We start from the raw sequence: 24,805 nt of genomic DNA, 5'->3' as shown, positions 1-24,805 counted from the left end.
GTTTTTTGTCTGTTTTGGGGCCTATTTTGTGGTCTGCTGGGCTGTATTTTTTTATTTATTTTTACTGTCGATTTCCCGGAGATTAAAACAAATCTTGCCAGAGGCGTAGCTTGGTCAGTAAGTTTGGGGTGGGATGAGGTTCAGATTTCCCTACAATCTTTTATATAAAGATATTTATATAAAGATACATTTATATAAAGATACAATACATTGTAGACGAACAGGGCGCGGGAATGTGGCTTCAGGGGGAGGAATGCAGATGGGTAGGGTATTAAGTGAGAGAAAACACGGTTGCAAAATAGCTAACATTTTTCAAGTCTTTTCAGACAGAGCAGGGTGTGCGTATATAATCCGACCATACCCTACTGAAAGCTCCTGTACCCAACTATTTATTACAAAATACTTGTATTAGGTGTAGCACTCCAAACGCCCTCTCCTCCTTGAAGTTCCTTGAGCATTGCCTGCAGAAAGCTCACATCCACGCATTCTGCCATACGTTGCAAACCGCTTATGCAGCCTAGATTTATAAACTCATAAGGGCCCCAATTTGCAGACACGGCCCACGTTTTAACTTTCTAATTCACTAATGGGGGCGGGGAGGGTAGTTTCAGTTTAGTGCCCGGGGCCTCTCTCTGCCCAGTCCAACCCTGACCGTCCTCTCTGTTGCTGAGACCACCGAGAGAGATGTAGTGCCGCGCTGTAGACGGCGCAGTGCCAGGCGCTAGGGTCATCTTGGAACAGGATGCAGCGGAAGTGAGGTCGCTATATTGGGTGTAGTGTATAAATGAAGAGGCTGCGCTTGGATTTACACACCCGGACGAGGCCTGCCTAGGGAAGGCGAGGAATGGGCGCAGCACAACAATGGAGTCTCTCTTGCTCATCGAGAGAAATCAGGGCACAGGGTGTGACCGGGAGCTGGGATGATTGGCCGGTTCCAGGCTAGGTGGGTCCGGTTATCCCGGAGGGAGGGTGTGAGAAGACACCGGGGGCAGGGAGCCGGGGTGTGTACCACTGGAGGGACCGGCCCGACTTGTCCCCCCACCCCTCTGAGCCCTGATTACCACGCTTGGGCGGCCAGGCCGGCGCTCTCTCCGGGTGTGGGTACAGCAGGGCATTCCATGGGTGGAGGGCAGCGGCAGGTTTTGGTGCCTTTTGGAGGGCAGAGCGTGCACGTGCAGGCTGCGGTGGAGGGCAGAGCGTGCACGTGGGGAGTGCGGGACAGGGCATGCACGTGCAGGCTGCGGTGGAGGGCAGAGTGTGCACGTGCAGACTGCGGTGGAGGGCAGAGTGTGCACGTGCAGGCTGCGGTGGAGGGCAGAGCGTGCACGTGGGGAGTGCGGGACAGGACATGCACGTGCAGACTGCGGGGTCACCTTCACCATTCAGCCTGAAGTTCAGTTTACCAGCCTGTGCCCAGGTGGGCACCTCTCTCGGCTGCCTTAGAATGGTGAGTATATCTAGTGTCGTCCACGTACTTGGGGCACTGTAGATCAGGCCTTTGGGTGCCACTGGTTTGGCACCCCTAGTGAGCAGCAGGGGCCTTCTCTAAGCCTTGGGGAACTCCCAAGAGGAATAACTTGGCTTCCCGTATATGCCCATGGCTTTCCATTGGCATCTACCCTTCTGGAAGGAGATGATTTAGCTGCCAGATGCCACAAGTGAGACTTGGCATGCTAATCTTCCTCCCCCACCACATCCCTACCTTTGCATGACACACTTCCGGGTGTGCACTGGTTGTGCGATTCGTGACATGCCCCGTTGTTGTACCTGGCATCTTCTGTGGGCGTCTCCTCAATTTGGGTGTCTGCCCGGAACTCAAGGTGAACCTTTGAAGCGGATACTCTTTGTGCCAGAAGCGGTCTTCGGTGTGAACACTCTGTGCCATGCTGCTGCAATTTGTGCCAGAAGGGCCCACCGTGCTCTGTGCAAGGATATCTTGCAATGCCGCTGCTCTCTGCCAGGGCAGCCCTCAAGGCTGATACTGTCTGCGCCAGTGCAGATACATGCCAGGGCAGCCCTCAATGCTGATACTGTCTGCGCCAGTGCAGATACATGCCAGGGCAGCCTGTGATGCTAGTGTTGTCTGTGCCAGGGCGGCTCTTAAGTATGATACTGTCTGTTCCAGGGCATCCTCAAGGGTGGCCCTGCTTGTGCCAGAGGTTCCTATTAATCGAATGCTGTCTGGCAGGGCAGCGCTCATTGTCCTTGTTTTACAGTTCCAAGATGGCCGTTATGTTTAGAAGCAACACGTCAGCCATCTTTAGTTAGTACTTCAATGATACACGATGCACAGTACCAATCCAAGATGGTAGCTCAGTGCGATGTTTACTAGGCAGCTATTTTGGAGTGGCATTCTGCATGAAGTATCATTATTTTACTGCTCTCAGATGGCAAACATGTGGCTTCTTAAATACAGTGTCAATGTTGGAACTTTAAAAAAAAAAAAAAATGATGCACCGTGCACAGTACCATTCCAAGATTGCTACCCACTGTTTTCTTTAATTTTTTTCCATTTTTTTTTTGTTTTATTAGAAGCACTTCCCTGCTGAGTTTCTATGGCAGCATGTTGCAGCTTTAGTCCGCATGTCAATCAATCAGGCTTTATAAAGCGCAGCAAATCATCCTGGAGCATCTCAAGGCGCTGGAGTTGATAGCTGCTTCACGGTGCTCTGCTTGTTCGAACAGCCATGTCCTGAGGCGAAGCAGCGTTCTGAAGTTCAGGGGAAGGTCATTCTAGGGTTTGGCTACCAGGTGACCGAAGGAGTATCCTCAGCTGTTGGACCAGCAGATCCAGGAGATGTCTGTGACGAAAAAGGGGGCACATCCCAGGTGTCCGGTCGGTTGATGGAAGGTCATTCATTGGTTGATGTATGCTGGTCCTTCATTGTGCAGGGCTCTGTATGCGTGGGTCAGCATTGTGAACTGTCATCTCTTCTGGATCGGGAGCCAGTGAAGCTTCTTGAGGCGCAGGGTGATGCAAGCCCCACTGGAAAGGACAGGGATGCGTCTTGCTGCAGAGTTTTCTATTGCCTGTAGTCTCTTCAGGAGTTGTGCAGTGATTTCTACGTAAGGAGTGTTACAGTATGTCCAGCCTCCTGGTGACGCAGGCTTGAGTGAGTGTCCTTTTGGTTTTCTTCAAGAGTCACCTGAAAAGCTTATGGAGCATGCTTAGGGTGTGGAAGCTGGCGGACAAGACTGTATTTAAGTTTCTGGATAGATAACTTGCTGGCCAATTTCATTGTGGATGAATGAGTGTGTAAAGTCAAGTATGAGTCTGGGTGGATGAATTGATGCTTGAGGTAAGGACAAGTGACCACATGTATGATGAGTTATTTAGTGCCTAAACTCAACATTGTCTGGCCAGTCAATTTTAGATATACGCCAGACCGATTGGAGTTGCCAAGGGTTGTTTTTGTGAAGGGCGTTTTATTTTGTAATGTTGTTATATAAACCAAGCACATGGTTCCCCATGACTTCCATGAGTTTTGTAAGGCTTTCATGTGGAGTCTTTCTATCCTTGTGATAAACACTAAAAACAGACCTCACTGGTCAGCACTTCTGCTATGGGGTCATCGAGGTGAATCTAGCGCCCGTGCATGTGCCCAACCAGGAGACTCGGGGAGTGGGTGGGGGGCACTGAGTGACTGGACGGGCACATTACAGGGTGACAAAAAATAATCTTCATACAAGTTACACATTAAGTAAAAGGCAAGTTTACAGCTGTGTATCATGTTTACCGCATATGTGGGCCAAGCCCCGCCACGGGTCTGGACACCAGGCAAGTCACTCCAGTGACTTGTACATACTCCTCATTTACATGGAGCTACCGTCTGAAGTGTTACTCAGAGGAGATAAAATACGACTTCCTGTGTGCTGGGCAGGGTCCTGTCCTGCTCCAGGTGTTGCTTTCCCAGTCTCTTTGTTTCTTCATTGCTTTGTGGGGTGGATTAAACTGGCCGGGACCCAAGACTTCTGCAAAGCTGTGAATCTGAACCGTGCCACACACCCCTCTCCGCGCACTGCGTCTCTCCCAGTGCACACGGCCATCCCCTGAGGCAGCTGCTGGCTGGAGGAGGCACTGGAGTAGTGTGTGCTGCCTGTGGCAGAGCGTGCGATGAGCGTCCACCCACACGCCATCAGTGACGGAGCGTCCACCAACACGCCCACTCAGTGACGGAACACGCCATCAGTGACGGAGCGTCCACCAACACGCCCACTCAGTGACGGAACACGCCATCAGTGACGGAGCGTCCACCAACACGCCCACTCAGTGACGGAACACGCCATCAGTGACGGAGCGTACACCAATACACCATCAATGACAGGTCATTTTTTTTTTTTCTTTGGGTCTTGCTTTAAACAGCTGCAACTGTCCGAAAGCTCTCAGGTTGTCAGTTCTTCAAAGAACTGCAGGAAGCTGAGGGCTTTAGTTCCAGGGGGTGCGGGGGCTGTGGGGTTCGCGTGTTTTCCTGGTTGGCATTGCTGTGCGCTGCCCATGGAGGCCCTGGCAGGCTCGGGATGATTCCAGGACACTCGGCTTGTAACCGAGTCACTGTTTGAACTTTGATGTATTTCTGCCACAGCGACACTTTAAATGCTTGGCTTGTGGCATTTTGTTTAGTGAGTGTCTAATGTTATAAAGGCTGAGTGCTCTAAACCAATCTGCCTTGGATAATCATTCTTTTTACATTGCTATTTTAATCTACAGAGATTTTTTGCTCACAGAGTGGTGAAATGGGTGGGCTGATAGACTTTGAGATGGGTGGGCTGATAGACTTTGAGATGGGTGGGTGGATGGACTTTGAGATGTGCGGGCGAACAGACTTTCTTAAAGATTAAACAAAAACACTGGTCTTTGTCGGAAGCATCTATTAGACAGTAGTTTGCTCTTTGTGGCATTAAAGCCCAGCACAGGCTTGAACTCCTGTCTCCTTGTCACAACCTCGTTCTGATCACTCATCCAGACTCTGCTATTGCAGCCAGCTCAGCCGAGGAGCCCGGTTTGTATTCTGAAGGACTCAGGAGGGTGAATCATTATTGGATGTTTTGTGTAGAGTAGCTGGAGGTGACCCAGTCGCCCAACTGCTACCAAGCACTTCCTCCACGCCAGACCTACTGGCTTTGCCAGGGCCTGTTTTACGCCTAAGGCGAGATGCAGCCAGTAGGCCATCGACTTCCGCCCAGGGTGAGGGGGTTGATTAGAACATTTTACTTCAGAAGATTGTTCTAGAATGGAATCGTATTGCCACGTGCCTGTGGTTCCATCACCTACAGGCCTCTCGGCGCTTCTCTTTGAGATCTCAGCCTAAAGCGCTCTCTTCCGTGGCGCGAGGTGCGACACCGGCATTATTAAAGTGCATTGTATCAACGCTTGCCTATTCCTTCATTTCCCATTAGCTCTTTCCTCCCATTTTATTAGAGCCTAACTGATAGGAACTGCAGGCGCTCCGACATAGGCGCTAGCCCAGTCCCTACTTTCATAACTTATCCCTAAGGTGATCCGCCCAGCGGATCTTTCTTGATTCATTAAATCCTCCAATCCATTGTGCGGGTTCCTTTGTCGCGTGGGCTCTCATTATCCTAAATGAGACTACTGGATTTCTAGGCAGCAGGATCGATAACGGTGTGGGGGACTGAGTCCGACCCACGTGTAAGGAACTCTGTCACCCTAAATCCGGTTGTTGCTCCGGCTAACTAGCAGTGCCTCATTTCTCCCACGGGGAAGAAATGATTGGGCAGCCGAGCGCATGACATCTTTGGAACTTCTCAGGGAAGTCGTGGTCACTCAGATCCAAACCAACTCTCTCATTCACTATATGGTCTCATATACAAATGACAAAGACAGTATAAGTTTTATATAATGTTTTAATAAAACGACTGTATTTTAGATATTAAGGCGTGAGCCGCAATAACCAGAACAATACAACATAGTAGGATTGATATAGTAACCAGGAGAGTAAAACATAGAAATAAAGCTATCATAATTCCTAACCGTTTCTACTCTCCCTCTGCTTGTTCTATTTAGAGCACAGCATGTTAAGCTTTCAGCTTGCCTTTCTGTATCACTAGGGAGACGGACACACTCATACCTGAGCAAAGGCCTGTGATCTGGTTCAGCATCTGCAACGAGGAGGCAGTCAGCGTCTAGTTGTGGTTCCCTGGTCGGAATCTCCCTCTCTCATGTATTGGGACAAGGAAGTGATTTTATAACTAACATGTCATCGTGATCACAAAATGTTCCTACGCAGGAATGGCAAGTCTAGACTCCTACCACGTCTATCGGCAATGTACCAGACTGTATCCTTGACTAAAGCACAGAGTGAATATGTTATGAAGAACTCCAGTGCTGAAGTAGGCAAAACAGTGTGATATGAATAAAAAACAACACCGTAGAACTGGCTATTCTGTAAAATAACAGTACGAAGCCTAATAGAAAGCATTTAGAGCAAAGTGCACAGAGGCTCCAAGCTGTTAGCAAATGAATAAAATATATTTAGGGCAAAGTGCACAGAGGCCTAAGGCCTGAAGCTAATGCGCAAAATATACGTAAAACTGACCACACTACACCTTGACCTTGGCTCGGGGTCCGGTCCAGTAATTAATTTGCATAGATCTTAGTCACAGATCCAAGATTTTAAGCTCAGTTCACATATGATCTGGTCCGGAATTGAGTTTGGCAAATAAATGTAATATTATTAGTGTTTATTAGCAGTTTAAATCTGTTTATGTGCAACCTATATAAACGTAAAAATTTAAATATTTAAAAAATGTAATTGAAAATACTGCAGACATCTTAGTGAAATTTCTCAGGCTATCCCTAAAGCTACCCCTTAATTTTCTTAGACTTCCAAAGAGGCTCATAAATTCTTTAATGTTCATTCTCATTTCCTCAGTTGTTCCACACCGAGTAACCTTCTCTCCCTGGTCCGTAGAAGGGCGCAGCCAAGCTTTGTCCATTCTTGTGGAAGCTTCAGTGTTGTCCCAGTGTAACACGGCTTGTCTCTGCTTATGGCGGCCACGAAGATTTCTTTCTGTGCAATACAGATATCCCTGGAATCAAAGTGCCTACAAATGTAATTTGCTTACTATGAATAGTAGGGGGTGTTCGCAGCCAAAATCAAAATGTCAGTGTCCTTGCTGTGAATTGCCTGCTTCTTTTGACTCTGCCCTGAAGTATTTTTAATGTATGGGCTTCTCAGTGGCTAAAGGTGGTGTGATGTGTGAATCAGAGAAGCGCAATACGTTTACCACTTACCTGTCCTGTCATCCCTCCAACGTTACTTAACCATGCGTAAACCACTGTGTGCGAGTGCACAACCCTGCCTGACTTCCGTCTGTATGTGCAGGAGTTCTGGTCACCCGGTGCTCTCGCAGAGGCGGCTACTTCTCATATTTTTTTAATCTTTTAGTATAAATACCAAATCTTGTTGAAACTACCAAGCGCAGGGGTCAAGCTGGACAGAACGGTGCACCATTGCCTGCTCAGACTTTTGCCGCTTCCCGGGGAGGGGGAAAAAAAGGGTTATGGGATTGCGTTACTGGGGCTAGCGTTGGCCCAGAGGCGCGTAACGATATATTGGAAAGCTGTAGCCCCACTGCCGTGGCACTGATGGTTGTTGGGTCTGAGTGAGTGGTAGCAGAGGAAGGTCGGATGCGGTGAGTGTGTACGGATGAGAATGCGGGCGGGATCTGGAGCTCTAGGAAGCGATGGTAGACCGTTGGGTGCGGCGAGGAAAGCGCTCAATGATTCCTCTGGACCCTTCCCATGTGGTATCCCCGGCTTCGTCTTAATGCATGAATGAGTGCATGTGGATTGTGGGAATTGTGCCAGAGTTCAGTGGAGTGCCTGTGCTGGGCCCTTCAGGATTTGTGCTACTTTGCTAAGTGTTGATGTGGGGGATCCCCCCACCCCCTTCTTGGGAGGGGCTTCGCAAGACATCTAATGTACATTGATCTCTTATGTCCTAAGTATGGAAAATGCTAATATTAGATAAGGATGAAAGGATGACCTCAAATGCCATTTCAAGATACAAACATGTCAGTGTGTAGTGACCTTTAGTTTGTGATGCATTATTGACCCAACCAAGTGCCAGGGCATTGATCTGGTGCACTCACTTTGTGACAGACTCTGGATTCTGTTCCACCTACCATGTTCTGTTCTTCCACTGAAACGTCACATTACTTCGAATGATAACTGTCCAAAACTTTGTGGTTCCGTCGATCAGAGAGCTGGGTTAACTTAGGTCTCCTTCTAAAAGATGTGCCTGGCTTCCATGCGTCTTTTTTAACTCTCTGGGCTGTCAGACCTCTAAGAGGGCCTCAAAGAAACAACCTCTAAACCGATATTCAGGGTATCCATAGGACTTGTTTGGCCTCAGAGGATGCCTCTAACAAGGTCTGGTCCAGGTGCTTTCCCGTTCTTTAACGACTAATTTGATGCTGGACGCAAAATTACCCGACCTGAGCGATTCTGTTCCCATTGGCTGGCTCCTACCATGTTGGTTTTACTAAAGTAAGGTCGTCAGACTTCTGAGGGGAAAGGGGCTTCCGCATCCATTGGTCACACTAGGAAGTTCAAACTAGGACAAGCTACCAATACCTTCCAGTTCCAAGTATTTGTTGAATAGTGTATTTCTGCCAAAAAAGGCTTTATTTCATATTGTGGACTAGGTTATGGAAGTCGGTGCTTTACTATGAGGTACTTGTATGTATACCCAGTTGATCCCAGAAGACCTTCTGGGGGGATCTAGGGTGGGATACAGTGTAACTGGTGAGACCCTAGAGCAGCGATCTCCCTCAGACCTTCCGCTAACAATGCCCTTAGGATGTCCCGTGGATAAAGTGCATATCCGTGGCCTCCAAGTCCGACCACTGGTGCTTGGTAAACTCTGAGACGTCAGCCTCGCGAGGTGGAGGCCGCCTGGACCGGAGAGTTTCAGAGCCGCAATTGTGGGACACCTCGTGCTCCATCCACAGTTTCTAGGTCCCCTCAAATTCTTCTGGTCCCTCACTCTCCTCGGGGGCTCTTCGTTCGAAGAAGCGTTTTGGCCTACTTGGGGGTTAGTTCAGGGTGAAATGTTCATACAGTAGCCAGGGTTGTTTTTTCAAACTTTTAGCCATGGTGCAGAGCATCCATGCTGCTGTAATAAATGCACAAAAGACATTGACAAGGCTAATAAGCGCTTGCGCATTGGAGACCTATTGTATTTTCCAATGCTTGTTTGTTGATTACTCACGGATAGGTTGACGCTGTCACTGTTAGCTGCAGACATCTACCTTTGCCCCCTGGTCGTGTTGGGTTGAAATCCCAGCAGGGCTGACTCAGCTTTTCATTTTCCCGAGATTGGTAAAACGAGTGCCCTGGGGTAACGGTACCACTTGTCATTACCCTCTCTGGGCAGATGTTTGCAGTTGTATTATATGTCACCCATTAAATATTTATAGGGCGGCGTCACGCGGCGCCCCTGGAGGTCTCAGCATTTAATGGCACTTATCACTCGCTGCCTGAAGGCTTGGTCTTCCGAGTCCGGGGATGGACAAGAGGGTTTACATGTAGATAGATTCCTCCCCCACCAGGCCATCCACTGCTGATGCCTCCCACGGCCTTTGCCAGCGTCCCCGTCGGTGCCAGCTTGCGCACGGGTCTCTGCTGTGGGAAGGGCGGTCTTCGCTGTGCGTCAAAGCGCGCACGGTGTTCCTCAGGGGGCTCGGGGACAGCCCCCAAAGTTGTCAGGGGACTTAATTTTGCTCGAGTAGCCCCTGGATGGGCTGGTATTTGGGGGAGTGGGGGAAAGGGGCGTTTCCAAGTGCTTGATTGCATGATTCAGGAGCATCCCGCGGTCAGTTCTCCGGGTGCTGATTGTGGAGCAAATTATCACCCAGAAAACATTCGAGCTGCATCTTTGGACCATCAAGACTCCGAGTAACGCAGACCTCCTTGATGGCTTCAGGCCGCTCGGGGTCTTCTTGGGTGGATCAGATGAGCAGTGAGTGGTTGGCACACGAAGTACCAACAACGAGGGGAGATCCGAGTGTGGTACCAGTGGATGACTTCACTTACCCAGGTGTGTGCTGAGAAGAGAAGTCTGCCGCGTCCAAGGCATCTGACAGCTCCTTGCCTGAATAGAAGACGGGGTCATGCATTGAAATGCAAACTGGTTTTAGAAGGAAGCGCTTAGAAGTATTATAGGAAACACAAGACCGTGATCGTAGACCCTGCCCACCTGGTAGAGCTGGGCTGGTCACTTGTCTTGGCACATTTGTTTAGAATGCTTCTGTTGAGTTTACTCTGGTAAGATCCCTGGCGTAGGTGATGAGTACCATCTAGTGTTCATGGACCACACTCTGGGCATCAAAGATCACACGAGTCTGCAATTGATGCCAACTAGCAGTTGAAGCCAGGAGTCTGCGTTGCCATGGGTTACTTGGTCAGTCTTGGCCATCTTGGCACCATTGATCACCAGCTAGTGGTCTGGCGCGGTCTTTTGAGGATGTCTGACTTTAGCACCTTGTGGGAGCCTGGCGCCATAGATGCCAGGTCTGGGTGGTTGGGTTGCTACATTGAGGGCTGGGCCCCCTGTTGGTTTCAGGTAGCAGCGGCTGGTTCCCACCACTTTCTTCATTTTATTCCCACTGTAGTGAGTGATGGCTCAAGTTGGCAGCCGGAGGTTTTGGGTGAGTGCCCAGCACTGCCGCTAGGGGGTTCAGTCGGTGCAGTTCCTTCACCCTGTCCCTGGAACCCATCAGTTGTAGCTCTGCTATCCTTCCCCCTCCATTTCTTGGGGCATGTGAGACGGCACGGGGGTGTTGCCCATGTAGGATCCCTTGGGTTGGACACGAGTGTCTGAGTGTCGCCAGCATAGGACTGAAAGGTTGGATGAGGCTTCTGGGATTCGTTTTACCTGCGTTTTTTAGTATACCAAGGTAGCGGGGCGGCGCGGCCCCTCTTTGGGCAGTCAGTGGGCCTAGTGGCGTACTTCCATGGCTGGCACTGCTACGGTGGAAACCAGACTCCTGTCCTTGCCAAGGCTTGTTTCACCACAAAGCGAGTACTTCACGGAGATGCGTGCTGAGGGTTTTAGGTCCGCGTTTCGCCCACGCTAGCTCTTCAGAGGGAGTGTTGGTCCTGGAAGGAATGCAGGGGGGGCAGGCCCACCCAGTCTGCCCCCCTCCTTCTATGGCGGACATGAGACTAGATGCGTCTCCACCTGTCCTCGTTTCTGCCCTTGCACCTGTCGACATTCTGCTACTCATGTTCTGCTGCGGATACCCTCGTCGGAGGTTGTCCCGTGGACACTGCCCATTCCTTGCAATTTCGCGCCTTGGCCTCTAGTGGGGGAGGTGTACCCTAACACCCAGGGCTACCCCCTCCGGGCCAAGTTCCCATTTTATAAAACTGCAAACAACATTATGTCTGGATATTGCATTTAAAGATGGCGCATTTGGCGCTTTTTTTTATTCTATTCAGAAATGTAAACTCCTGCCCCTTGCGTCTTTCTACCTCCTCCTGCCCGGGGATTCCGAGATCCACACTTTACTCACACGTGTTTACCCTGCGTGTGCAGGTGGCTGGAGCCTCTAGGGTAGGGCGGGTGGTCTGCACGCCCCGTGGATGCATCTGTACTCCAGCCGTGGCTTCTGGAGCTGCAGAGAATGTTCCACGCGTGGGCTCCAAGGTTGAAGAGATTATTCCAGATGTCCCCTTTCCCCCGAATTGGACAAAACTGAGGTGTGCCCCCACCCCGAGATGGGGCACTCTTTCATTCGTAGCCCCCAGAAGAGGACAAAAGACCGCTGGTGAACCCTCCGGGAAGTGGACAAGATGCATCAGTTGGTGACAGGCTTCCTCCGGTCCCTCTCCCTGTGCACCCCGACATCGGGGCCCCTACACCACCATGTTAACCCCGCAGTCTGTGCCCTGAGAGCCGGCCCTTGCTGGGATAGCGCCCTCGTTGCTGCTTCTGAAGAACATGAGATGTTTCGTGTTCACAGGTCAGTTGCTGGGTGATTACATCACCGTCGGTCAGCGCCTGGGGCATGTTTTCGAAGTGCACCTTGCAGACACCCATGTCCAGTTATCCTCTCCCTGCGATACGCCCCACTGCGCACACATTCATTCATTCATTAACACACCAGTAAATGATATCCCGCATACTCTGCAGTTCATTCTCGACCCCTCGTCAGGGCAGACACAAGTATGGGTACAGTCAGGCCGGACTAGGGCCTGGAACCTTCCAGGCACCCCGAAAGGACCCAACTTCCTGCACTTGCCCTCAAGTGGCCCCCATTTAGACAGGGTCGTGGGGGCTTCGGAAGAGCGGAAAACTATTTTAATAATTTTTTAAGGTTTTCAAAAGTGCAGTCACGTCATTGCTGACTTTACAGAGTTGCTTTAAACATTAATAACAAACGGGCATCTGTCCGAATGCATTACTTCTAACAGGTGAACAACACCCCAGGAGCCGAGGGGTGCCTCCCCTCAGCAGTCCCTCTTCTCTTTCCGGTTCTCCGGGGCGTGTACCATAGTACCTGCTTGGGGGACAGGGTGGGCGTTGAGAGAGGGGTGCAGGAATTTACCGTTCTCGTTGCAAGAGTTGACCGAGAGTAGGGGAGAAGGCGTAGGGTATCTTGGGTGTGGGTAGGGTATAGTTTGGATGTGGGTAGGGTATAGTTTGGATGTGGGTAGGGTATAGTTTGGATGTGGGTAGGGTATAGTTTGGATGTGGGTAGGGTATAGTTTGGATGTGGGTAGGGTATAGTTTGGATGTGGGTAGGGTATAGTTTGGGTTTGGGTTTTTGTTGGTTGAAAGTACGCTATGTGTTGGTTGGGGTTACATTATACTGTGGGTGGGGGTAGGGTGTATGTCGGGTGTAGATAGGGTTTATGGTGGGTGGGGTATATAGGGTGTGGGTAGGGTATACGGTAGGATATATGTCGAGTGTAGATAAGGTTGATGTTGGGTGGGGTATATCGTGTGTGGGTAGGGTATATATGTTGGGTGTAGATAGGGTTGATGGCGGGTGTGGGTAGGGTATATATGTTGGGTGTAGATAGGGTTGATGTTGGGCGGGTGTGGGTAGGGTATATATGTCGGGTGTAGATAGGGTTGATGTTGGGTGTGGGTGGGGTATACCGGGTGTGGGTTGGGTATACAATAGGGTATATGTCAGGTGTAGATAGGGTTGATGATGGGTGGGGTATATCGGGTGTGGGTAGGGTATATATATCAGGTGTAGATAGGTTTGATGTTGGTTGTGTGGGTGGGGTATACCGGGTGTGGGTAGGGTATATATGTCAGGTGTAGATAGGGTTGATGTTGGGTGGGGTATATCTGGTGTGGGTAGGGTATAGATGTCGGTGTAGATAGGGTTGATGTTGGGTGTGGGTAGGGTAGATAGGGTTGGTGTTGGGTGGGGTATATCGGGTGTGAGTAGGTTATATATTTCGGGTGTAGATAGGGTCGATGTTGGGTGTGGGTGGGGTATATCGGGTGTTGGTAGGGTATACGATAGGGTATGTGTCGGGTGTAGATAGGGTTGATGTTGGGTGGGGTATATATGGGGTGTGGGTAGGGTATATATGTCAGGTGTAGATAGGGTTGATGTCGGGTGTGGGTAGGGTATATGTCGGGTGTAGATAGGGTTGATTGTGGGTAGGGTATATATGGCGGGTGTAGATAGGGTTGATGTTGGGTGGGGTATATCGGGTGTGGGTAGGGTATATATGTCGGTGTAGATAGGGTTGATGGGTGTGGGTAGGGTATATGTCGGGTGTAGATAGGGTTGATTGTGGGTAGGGTATATATGGCGGGTGTAGATAGGGTTGATGTTGGGTGTGGGTGGGATATATCGGGTGTGGGTAGGGTATATGTCGGGTGTAGATAGGGTTGATTGTGGGTAGGGTATATATGGCGGGTGTAGATAGGGTTGATGTTGGGTGTGGGTGGGATATATCGGGTGTGGGTAGGGTATATGTCGGGTGTAGATAGGGTTGATTGTGGGTAGGGTATATATGTCGGGTGTAGATAGAGTTGATGGGTCTGGGTAGGGTATACATGTCGGGTGTAGATAGGGTTGATGTCGGGTGTGGGTAGGGTATACATGTCGGGTGTAGATAGAGTTGATGGGTGTGGGTAGGGTTGCACGAGGGCAGGGGACAGTGCCCCTTGTAAATGCAGAGCAGTCGAAGGCCATTTCTTGGTTTTCATATGTGGGGGCTCTGTGTGCTGACGTGGTACCTTTTCCACACTCTTTGCAGAGGGCGGGGGCTTCTCTGGGTGTAGGGGGTATCTCCGACTGTTTTAGAGGAGCACAGTAGGTTCAGGAGGACGAGGCCTGGCCCTTCGGCCCACACATGGCTGATGCATTCACACAGCCTCTTAATTGCCAGGGAGCGGGACGAATTGGCTTCTGCGGGTGACAGGATGATTGCCGGCCTCTGATACTGAATGTGGGGGCGGGTTGCCGTGCAGCCCTCCCTCTGACGTCAGTAGTCCCCATCCACCCAGGGCTGGAGGGATCAACCAATGCTTGAAGAGGCAGCTTTCAGCAGGTCCGAAGGTAGCAGCTGGAGCGCCCCCTCTTACAGAGGGGTAGATATGGGGGGGGGGGGGGGGGGGGGGGGGGGGGGGGGTAGGTGTGCTGTGCGGGGGTCGAGGGGAAATCGTGCCCTCTTTTTCTGGACCATCCTAAATTCAAACTGTACCTGGTGACGGTGTGGGGGCGGTGTCGTGTTTCTGTTGCTTCGTGTGGCCCTCGTGTGTGTTGTACTTTGAACGGTGTTTAATTCCCTCGATGCTTCGTGTTGATCCCGGGTACAGGAGTTCAGTTTATACTTTTTTTCTTTGAATGTGCTCAGAGCTGTTCAGTGCTTCGTTGGGTGCTGCTGCCAGCAGGAAACCTGTCCTGATTGTTCGCTGCTCGAGGTGGGATTTGCCCTTAATTTTGTCACCAGAGATTGCTGCGGTCGCTTTTTCAGCCCCTTAACCCCAGAACTCCCCAGCACCTAGAACTGAGGTATTATCTGGGGGGCTAGAGGGGCATGGGTTGGCCCTAACTGCCCGTGATTAGGGAACCCAGCTAGCGCACCTCGCATGCAGTGGGACCTGGGATGAGCCAGTGATTTTTCTTCTGGGCACGACTTTCCTCCCAGTATCTCGGTTCTCTTGGCATTTGTGATAATGGCTGTTGTCTTACAAAACTTACGCAGGCCGTGACCTGCCTTGCGGTTGATGCAACACCGTCTGCCAAATATCACCATTCTGCTGCTACATCTAGTTGGGGCAAGTTGCTCTGCAACGTATTTTGAGTTTGTGATCTGCCTCATGGGCGCACCTCAAGGGTTTAAAGAAGTATAAAGTAACCTGGGTGTACTCCCGTTCGAGGGTTGGCATGTGTGGGGCCACTGGTCTGCACTTGGCACCGATTGGGTGTTTCGACCTGGAGGTTTTGTTCTATTCATGGACTGGGGGTTCGGCAGCAGGTTTGGGATCTGGACCTGCAAGTTTGGGATCTGTGGTTGGAGGTGTAGGTTTGGGATCTGTGGTTGGAGGTGTAGGTTTGGGATCTGTGGTTGGAGGTGTGGGTTTGGGATCTGTGGTTGGAGGTGTGGGTTTGGGATCTGTGGTTGGAGGTGTGGGTTTGGGATCTGTGGTTGGAGGTGTGGGTTTGGGATCTGTGGTTGGAGGTGTGGGTTTGGGATCTGTGGTTGGAGGTGTGGGTTTGGGATCTGTGGTTGGAGGTGTGGGTTTGGGATCTGGGGTCGGAGGTGTGGGTTTGGGATCTGGGGTCGGAGGTGTGGGCTTGGGATCTGGGGTCGGAGGTGTGGGCTTGGGATCTGGGGTCGGAGGTGTGGGCTTGGGATCTGGGGTCGCAGGTGTGGGCTTGGGATCTGGGGTCGCAGGTGTGGGCTTGGGATCTGGGGTCGCAGGTGTGGGCTTGGGATCTGGGGTCGCAGGTGTGGGCATGGGATCTGGGGTCGCAGGTGTGGGCATGGGATCTGGGGTCGCAGGTGTGGGCATGGGATCTGGGGTCGCAGGTGTGGGCATGGGATCTGGGGTCGCAGGTGTGGGCATGGGATCTGGGGTCGCAGGTGTGGGCATGGGATCTGGGGTCGCAGGTGTGGGCATGGGATCTGGGGTCGCAGGTGTGGGCATGGGATCTGGGGTCGCAGGTGTGGGCTTGGGATCTGGGGTCGCAGGTGTGGGCTTGGGATCTGGGGTCGCAGGTGTGGGCTTGGGATCTGGGGTCGCAGGTGCGGGCTTGGGATCTGGGGTCGCAGGTGCGGGCTTGGGCTCTTGGCTTGCAGGTGCGGGCTCTTGGCTTGCAGGTTTGAGATCTGGGCTTGCAGGTGCTGGACAGGTGATGGGGAAGGGGCCAGTTGCTCTGAAGATCTCAGAGGTGTTTCTCGCCCACGTGCTTCTTTTCTGTGGGTTCAGTCCTGTATGAGACTGGGGTGTCGCAACCCAGCCAGGTTTACTAGACAGTTGTGTAGTGCTGTGTGTGTCTTTGTGACAATGTTTGAAGCAGCTCCTGGTTGTTTAGAGGAGGGACAAAGAAGTGGTCTCTATTGAGAAGCATCCAGAAGTAGTGATCTGGTGAGTGGCTTCTAGGATACTGGACAAGTTGGAGTGTTCTGCGCAGAGACCCATGAGATGACCACAAGGTTGTACTCTGGCCAGGACATCTAAAGAATCTATTCAGTTTTGGAAAGAGGGATCCCGAGAGATGCCCTGCATTGTGGGTGTTTGATGCTACCTTTAAGCCCTTGCCCGCTGTTGACATGCGGATCTTGGTTTGATGTTACATGATGCCAACCCATGCCAGTGCCTCAATGGAAGTCCCATATTAGGAAAAGTGGCTGTGGGGCCAGTGAAGATCTGGGATATTTTTTCATGTTTTCTGTGTTGTTAACTGGAGTGGCCTAGTAACATGACCGGCCATGATGTATGTCATGTGATGCAAGAGGATGAGGTCAGTAGATCCTCTTTCTGTCACAAAAAGCCTATAGCCAGAAGGTAAATCAGATCTTGGGTCTCCACTGAAGATTAAGATTGTGTTGGCCTGCATGCATTGTGAAGGGTTGTTACATGAGATCTTGTAAAACCAGGAGATGTGGTAAGTAGTACATTGTGTGACCCTCTCTCTCTACGTCATGAGTCTAGAGGCAGAAGGGAGATCAGACTTTGGCTCGCCGCTGCACGAGTGTGCACATGATTTGATCTCATTGTGTGACCTACATGCGTTGTGAAGGTTTGTTACACGAGACAACAGGCACCATGGGCTTTGTGAGCATGTCTGTGTTCGGTAACTCTGTTGTCAGGTGGCTAGGCATTGTTCCCTTCTTGTCTCCACCTAGCAGGTCACCTCTTCCCCGAGGCACAGTGTTGGTGCGACACGTGTAGCTCTAGAAGATTGATGTATACGTAACTAAGCAAACTTTTACATATTGAGCCGAGCTGATGATGTTATGGCATAGGGACTGGACTAACGAGAATCTCTTCATTAATAGAATGTTATTTGAGTATTGTTTGACCCTGCCCCAAGGATTAGAGAGTCAGTGGTTGGTGGAAATCAGTGTCTTGGCTATGGTCTTGGTAGGCAGGTTTTGCTCATAGAGGAAATGTGACACAGCACCCACATAGAATTGCGTTCTTTAGTAGTATAGATAACATACATTCCAGTTTAAGCTACTGAAAAGGAAATGAGATACTTGCCCTATGCATATAAATATGATTTGGTGCATGCATGTAGTACTGTGTATAGTTTGTGATGTCTTCATGTGTATTGTAGGTCCATGTTTTAAAAATATGTAATTGTATCTATTGTGTGTTTTGTAGCCCTGAAGAAGTCCTATCGGACGAAACCTGTTGGCTACAGTGAGATCAAAGAAAAAAAAAAAACATTTTAATGGATAAATCATGAATAAAGAATGTTTTGTCAAAGATGTTCTGGGAGTCTGAAACGTATAGCTTAAACTGAATGCATATTGTCTATACTACTAAAGACATCAATGCTGTCTGGTGCTGAGTGACATTTCCTCTAGTTTATGGAGTTTATCTCCTGGTTTTGAAAACTACGTTGGCTGGTCCTCAAGACTCGAACACCACAAAGGTTTGAGTAGTAATTTACCCACTAGTGTGTCGAAGTGCGGTACTCCCTTGCCTCCGCCTCCTTTTTGGGTACATTGCAGGTTTTGATCATAGGCTCAACGATCCTCGCCTATGCTGGATAAAAAAAGCCACTTAGAGCCACGTATTATGCCCATCAGGAGGGCAAAAGGTGGGCGAGGGTATCTGCACTCTCTACTGTGGCTTCATATATTACAGACCTCGAAAAATCCTAAAAATGTTACTAGACCTGCAGGTTGAGTAACATGAATAATCTACTTGACCTACCTGTAATGCACTTGATCCATAAATAGGTCTCAAATTGTGTGATCCTAGGCGAATAGTTTACAGTCTTCTTTTTCTTCATTCTCACGATTGCACCTTCAAATATGTGAGCTCAGCATTTCTGCAGCACAAAAAACCTCTTTTGTTTAAGGGGACTAAAGCCTGCTGCATGTATCACAGGAATCTAGCCCACATATAGGGGACACGTGACCCATGACTTGCTTTCAGTGTACTGATAGCATTGCCATCAGGGCAGGAGTGTTTCTCAGTTTGTTTAAACACTCTTTTAATAAATATATCACTGAGCCATGACATGGTAGCATACTGTCACCTACACATAGGGAATGTCCAAAAACCTTTCCACTACCTTGCAGCTTTACTGATAAAACTATACAGCGTATTAACAATCTGAAAACTGGGTTTCAGAAAACATATCCTTTGCACATCAACATCTGATCTGTTTTCATCATATTAAAATACTATTAAAATGTTTTTTTTTTTATCACACAAATACAAAGAAATGGTCTTTCACAGCTACTGAAATATATTTTGAAATGTTTGTACTGTTGACTTAGTTATTTAAATGTTATGTGTTAGGAAAAACCTGACAGCCTATAGCCTTTTGTTTCACACTCCAAGACACACAAGAACAAAATTTAAAAGCATTTTGTATTGCTCTTCCAGTTTCTGATTGGACAGAACACCTGTTCTTTGTCAACTGCCGGAAGGGGAAGCTCCACCTGATCAAATGTCTCGCCATAGCGCCCATCCAGGGACATCCAGTCATTTGTGCTGTATGACACATCACACTATCAGCATTTTATCACTGGTGGCTTCCGGTTATGTTTTTTTCTATAGATTAGTCACCTTTCCTCAATGCACTGATTGGTCATGTGACTTGCCACCTTGCGCATGCCATCAGCAATCTGCACAGAGCACTTTACATGTCATGTTTTTCTGCACTTTATATTCCCAATATAGGTCTTCTGTTTTAAAGCCACTATTGGTTAAGTACTCTTTGCACTGTGCTTTCTTCAATCAGTTAATTCAGAGGAGATTAGTTTTGTGGTATACACTTTTTAGGGTCTAGTGCAGAGTGCTCCTTTGTAATCTCTCTTTGGACTTTTAACCACGCCCATGTCACGTCTGACACTTTCATTGGTTTGTGGGCTTGCTTTTTAAAATCCACCTGGTTTCATTAGTCAAAGGCATGCATACGTCCTTCCTGCCTTGAGCGCACCGACCAACTACTGAAAACATACGAGGCTCCATGTTTTGCAGACTACTTTATCTTTTTATTTTCCACACAGTGATCTGTGCTCGTTTTTTTGTTTTTCAATTTCTGCGCGATCTCTTTGCGTTTTACATAGTGCAATCACGCTTTTTTTTTTTTTTTTTTTTTTTTTTTCTTTCAATTTGTGTAGCAAGAAAAGCGCGAGACCCGTTGCATTGCAAATGCACGTTGTAAGTTGGGGTTAAGGGCAGTTTAATAATATAGTGGTGGCCCTCCGTATGTAACATGTTATGTGTGAAAACCGGACATCCGAGTTAAGAGCGAATCAATTACTAAGGCGGAGTATGCAACCGGCCAAGATCACACTTCTATTGCATGAAGCAAAAATAGCTTTGATACTTTTTTCTGAGTCGTCCTTAGTTTTAGGAAGTCGCTGCTAGGCCTTCCAACTGATGCTATTTTAAGTACTGTGTTTGGTGACAGCATTTTATAAGTGCCGAGTGTTTTTTCATTTAGGGGTTTTTGATGTCCTGTTGTATGTTATTGTACGGTACTTTTGTGGTATATTTTAATACGCGCTAATAACGTTAACTGAACGGAGCCGAGGTTTTGGATGGGGTGAGGGTTAACACCGCCTCTGGAATAAGCGAGCTGGGCCTTCGCGTGGGGCGCACACAGCTGTCAGCATTAGAGGCAATCAGATACCCCCGTGGTTAGATTTTAGCTGCTTTCATTTTTTAAAATTATTTTTTACATGCTGGGTTGCTGCTTTTGTTTAGATTTTTGAACACCCCGTCAGCCCCCTTCCTTCCCGCCTTCTGTCGCACGCGCCAACAGCCCCCTCTACCTCACCAATTCTGGGGGAGGGGTGGATATCAGTGCTCAGCGGCCAGGAGCCGCCTGTGAACGCACACGGGCTCTCCACGTCTCATTTTATTTACCAGGGAGGGGCAACATTTCCTGCCGCCCAGGGCGCTATTCCAGCAAAGGCCGGCTTGGGAAGGGGGGGGCGCACAGCATTCTCACCACATTAAGAGTAACCTGGGAGCGGTGCGCACGAGCCCCAGGGAGGTGGGCTCCAGAGTGCAGGGGGTGGTGAGTACTCGCTCCGGGGCGGTGCAGTTTCCAGCCCTGGGCTTCGCTTTGCAATGACCAGGCGGAGCAGCAACAAATACCAAGTTGGGATCGGTGCACTGTTGTCGGGAGCTGCGTGCCCGGTGCGGGGGGGTCACGCAGAGTCCCCCCGGTAGGATATCTCTTCCCCCCCCCCCCCCCCCCCGTCTCGTTTGCTTCTGCCCCGGTTTCCGTCTCCGGGCCCCACCCTCCGCTCCCGAGGCCTGCGGTGTGACGGGAGCTCTGCCAAGTAGGTGAGAGGTGAAGGGCGGGCGTGGAGCTGCCCTCTCTCCAGGCGGGGTGGGCGGGGCCTTGTGATCTCACTGAGGGGGGAGCTGTGGTGAGCGGGCGCACTGTGATCTCCTTGAGCTGTGCTCACCAGAGACGTTTTAGGGCATGGGCAGGGGCCCCAGCCTTCCAAAGGGCCCCTAAAAAAATTGAGCGTTCTCCGTCTCCCATGCCTTTATTCTCCCTCTCGGCCTGTGAGGTATTATTCAATATTGTTTGGCATCACGGGGCTTGAATTAGCAGAAAATCGGCACAACATGCAAGCTGTTATGGACAGGGGTCCCGAGGTATGTTTTGCCTGGTGCCCCCAATAAGATGACACAGGTGCTCACCACGGGGGGCTGTGATGCCGAGCGTGGGGAGGGGGCATTCCGTGCACCAACTGCTGTGTTGTCACTGAGGAGAGCTGTGGGGCTGTGCATACTACATGCAGGGGAGCGCTAATCACTGAGGGTCTGTGCTCTCCGCACTGAGGGGGGGCAGTGGGTCCACCATGTGAGCTGTACTGAGCACAGCGAGTAGAGTAGAGGTGGCACAGTGAGGATCTCCATCTCTCCGACTGGGCTCTCTTAGACTGACACTGGGCTCGGTAGGTTTACTGTGATATAATGGGGCACGAGGTAGTGAGCTCACTAGTGGACACTGTGGTGAGCTTGCTAGTGCACGCTGTGGCAAGCTCATTAGTGGATGCCCTGGTGACTCCAGTAGCGGATGCTGTGGTGAGCTCAGTAGTGGACGCTGTTGTGAGTTCACTAGTGGATACCCTGGTGACCTCACTAGTGGACGCTGCACTGAGCTCACTGACGGACGCTGTGGTGAGCTCACGTGGGGAGGTTGGATTCATGAAAGGAAGCTGTGTTGGCCTCACTGGGGGGAGTCCTTGATAAGAAATTCCTCAAAGGGAATAGCAAAGCTGTTCAAAGCTGTCAGCTTACTGAAAACCATAAACTGTGTTCCTGTTCTCACACATCCGACACACTTCTAGGCGCTGTATCCCATAACATGATAACTGCACCTTGTGGGCATTCTTCACAACATGGTTGCAAGACCACTGCTTCACGCTGAACACAGAAAAAACAGGTGATCAGCTTTGGGAACAACCACTCCCCCTTGGACAGCTCAGGTGGCCCACCGATCTCGGACAATCTCCCCCCACCCTGTCAAAACATGCGTAAAACTTTGGCTTCGTCATAGACCGCAAGCTCACCTTCAGAAAACAAGTAACTCTGTTGCATCATCCTACATCCACCAACCGCACATGCCCTGCAAGATTTTCAAATGTATCCCTGCCCAATACAGAAAGGCAGTAACCCAAGCCTTGGTCACCAGCACACTGGCCTCCGGAAAATGCCCTATACATAGGACTCCCCACTCTACTCCTCCGCAGACTCTAGACTATGCAGGACTCAGCCGCTAGACTCGTCCTAGACTTACCCAGGAGAACAACCCCCCCCCCCCCCCCCCCCCCCCCCCCCCAGGGAACTGCACTGGCTACCCGTTCACAGGAGATGCAAGTTGGGGGCCCTCCCCATTGGACCAACCTCATCAACCACAGACTTTCCTTCCACCAGCCCACCAAGGAGCTCTGCTTAGCCCCGCAAAGAGCCCACCAAGGAGCTCTGCTTAGCCCCGCAAAGAGCCCACCAAGGAGCTCTGCTTAGCCCCGCAAAGAGCCCACCAAGGAGCTCTGCTTAGCCCCGCAAAGAGCCCACCAAGGAGCTCTGCTTAGCCCCGCAAAGAGCCCACCAAGGAGATCTGCTTAGCCCCGCAAAGAGCCCCGCAAAGAGCTCTGCTCAACCCACCTCGCTCTTGCCCGAATCACGAGAATCTGGTTCCAGAACTGGAGATGGCGCCCTCTCCTACCTTGTAGTCAAAAACTGGAACGATCTAGCCACCCTCACTCGAACCACACCCACCCTCACTGAATTCAGGAAGAAGCTCAAGACATAGCTCCTCGAATTAACCAAGACACCGCCCTTCATGGCGCAGCGTGTTGCCCCCGTGCCTCACATGGGGGCAGTAAGCACTACACAAATGTTTCAATAAAATATTGTACATTTAAAGGTGTGACGTTGTTATGGGCTGACTGAGGGTGTTCTGGCCTGTGAGGGGGGTGCGAGAGGGGAATTTGGCGGTTCTTGGCCCACTGAGATGCTGTGGGCGGTTCCTGATAGATGCTGTGTGGCTGCTGAGCTCACCGAAGGCGGCTGCTAGGCGCTGTCGAGGTCACAAGCGTGAAGCTGCTCCGGGCTCTCTGAGGTTTTTCCCATGCAATGCTGACGTCGTGAGGTCACTTGACGGTGCTGGGCTCACTGGGCAGTGCTCTGGGTGGTTACTGTGAGATGCCGTGGATTGCTAAGCTCACTGAAGGAGGCTTCTAGGCGCTGTCGAGGTCACAAGCGTGAAGCTGCTCCGGGCTCTCTGAGGTTTTTCCCATGCAATGCTGACGTCGTGAGGTCACTTGACGGTGCTGGGCTCACTGGGCAGTGCTCTGGGTGGTTACTGTGAGATGCCGTGGATTGCTAAGCTCACTGAAGGAGGCTTCTAGGCGCTGTCGAGGTCACAAGCGTGAAGCTGCTCCGGGCTCTCTGAGGTTTTTCCCATGCAATGCTGACGTCGTGAGGTCACTTGACGGTGCTGGGCTCACTGGGCAGTGCTCTGGGTGGTTACTGTGAGATGCCGTGGATTGCTAAGCTCACTGAAGGAGGCTTCTAGGCGCTGTCGAGGTCACAAGCGTGAAGCTGCTCTGTGCTCCCTGAGGGTGTTCTAATGCTGTGCTGGGCTCATGGTGTCATGTGGCAATCCTGGGGTCACTGAGCAGTGCTGTGGGTGGTTGCTGAGCGATGCCGTGTGACGCTGAGCTCACTGAAGGAGGCTGCTAGGCGCTATTGAGGTCACAAGGTGTGAAGCTGACGCGCTGGGCTCGTGGGGGGCGCGTATGTTGTTTTGAATGAATGAGGGAGCCTGGCAGACTTGCTGGACTTCGGTGTCTGCTGGGGTCCCCGTGGGGGAGGGGGTGCTGTAAGGGTCGTCTGTGCTCACTGACGGACTCCGTTGCTTTATCTGCCTCGTGTTTATCCCTTCCCTCTCTCTTGCAGGAAGACACAATGGAGGCGCTTGTGGAACGGACGGTGCGCTGGTATGAGGAGTTCATGAAGGGAGCAGGTGAGTGGGGACCTCGGAGGGTTGGGGGGGTTATGGGCGCATGTGGGGGGCGGGGCTGGTGTCCTCATGTGCGGTGGGGATGGAAGGACTTGAGAGCTGGTGACCCGGTGGTGGCTGGAGGGGTACAGTTCCCTTCGGGGTGGGGGCGCAAGCAAACGCACAGCAGTGATGGTGCGCCACAGTGGGTGGCAGAGCCCTCCCATGCACGGTTTACTGCAGGTGACTTGTGCAGCGGGCACGCAGTGCACACTGCTCGTGAACGGTGATAACAATCATTATTATAACCTTTTTATAATATTTAAAATCCAGTTACATAATAAGATAGAATGCAAAAGAAGAAACCAAGCCGAATCCTATTGTCTTTGCCAATGCTTGTTTCCTTTTATTCTTGTCTTCAATTATACTTCTCTCTGATCATTGGTTAGTATTTTTTTTCTTTCTCTGCATAATATGTTTACTTCGGGTATCTGTGATGGTATCCATGCACAGTTCGTTGTTTGTCGTTTTCTTCTTTCGAAAATGTAATGAATAATTGAGATAAAATGACCGGGACTGTTTCCTGCTTCAGAGATTGCATGAAGCGACTCTGTAGTCACGAGGCCTCTACACGTGG

The 24,805-nt window shown here is 50.5% G+C and overlaps 1 protein-coding gene across 5 annotated transcripts in view; it reads left to right on the top strand.

Moving 5' to 3' along the window:
• Positions 1–24,805, top strand: part of ELOVL1 (ELOVL fatty acid elongase 1) — an 86,776-nt gene that overhangs the window by 9,457 nt on the left and 52,514 nt on the right. For 2 of the 5 annotated variants that reach the window (XM_069227797.1, XM_069227799.1), the window contains exon 2: positions 24,126–24,192. In XM_069227797.1, coding sequence (XP_069083898.1) covers positions 24,135–24,192 — 58 coding nt within the window. In that variant the 5' untranslated portion in view covers positions 24,126–24,134. Of the gene's footprint in view, positions 1–14,855; positions 14,925–20,521; positions 20,722–20,753; positions 20,994–24,125; positions 24,193–24,805 lie in introns of those variants that run through there. The other 3 variants (XM_069227801.1, XM_069227798.1, XM_069227800.1) reach the window with 3 other exon arrangements.

Source organism: Pleurodeles waltl, chromosome 4_1 (assembly GCF_031143425.1).
Source record: "Pleurodeles waltl isolate 20211129_DDA chromosome 4_1, aPleWal1.hap1.20221129, whole genome shotgun sequence".
Taxonomy (NCBI): domain Eukaryota; kingdom Metazoa; phylum Chordata; class Amphibia; order Caudata; family Salamandridae; genus Pleurodeles; species Pleurodeles waltl.
The sequence above is the reverse complement of the archived record's forward strand: the minus strand, read 5'-3'. Positions and strand labels throughout refer to the sequence as shown.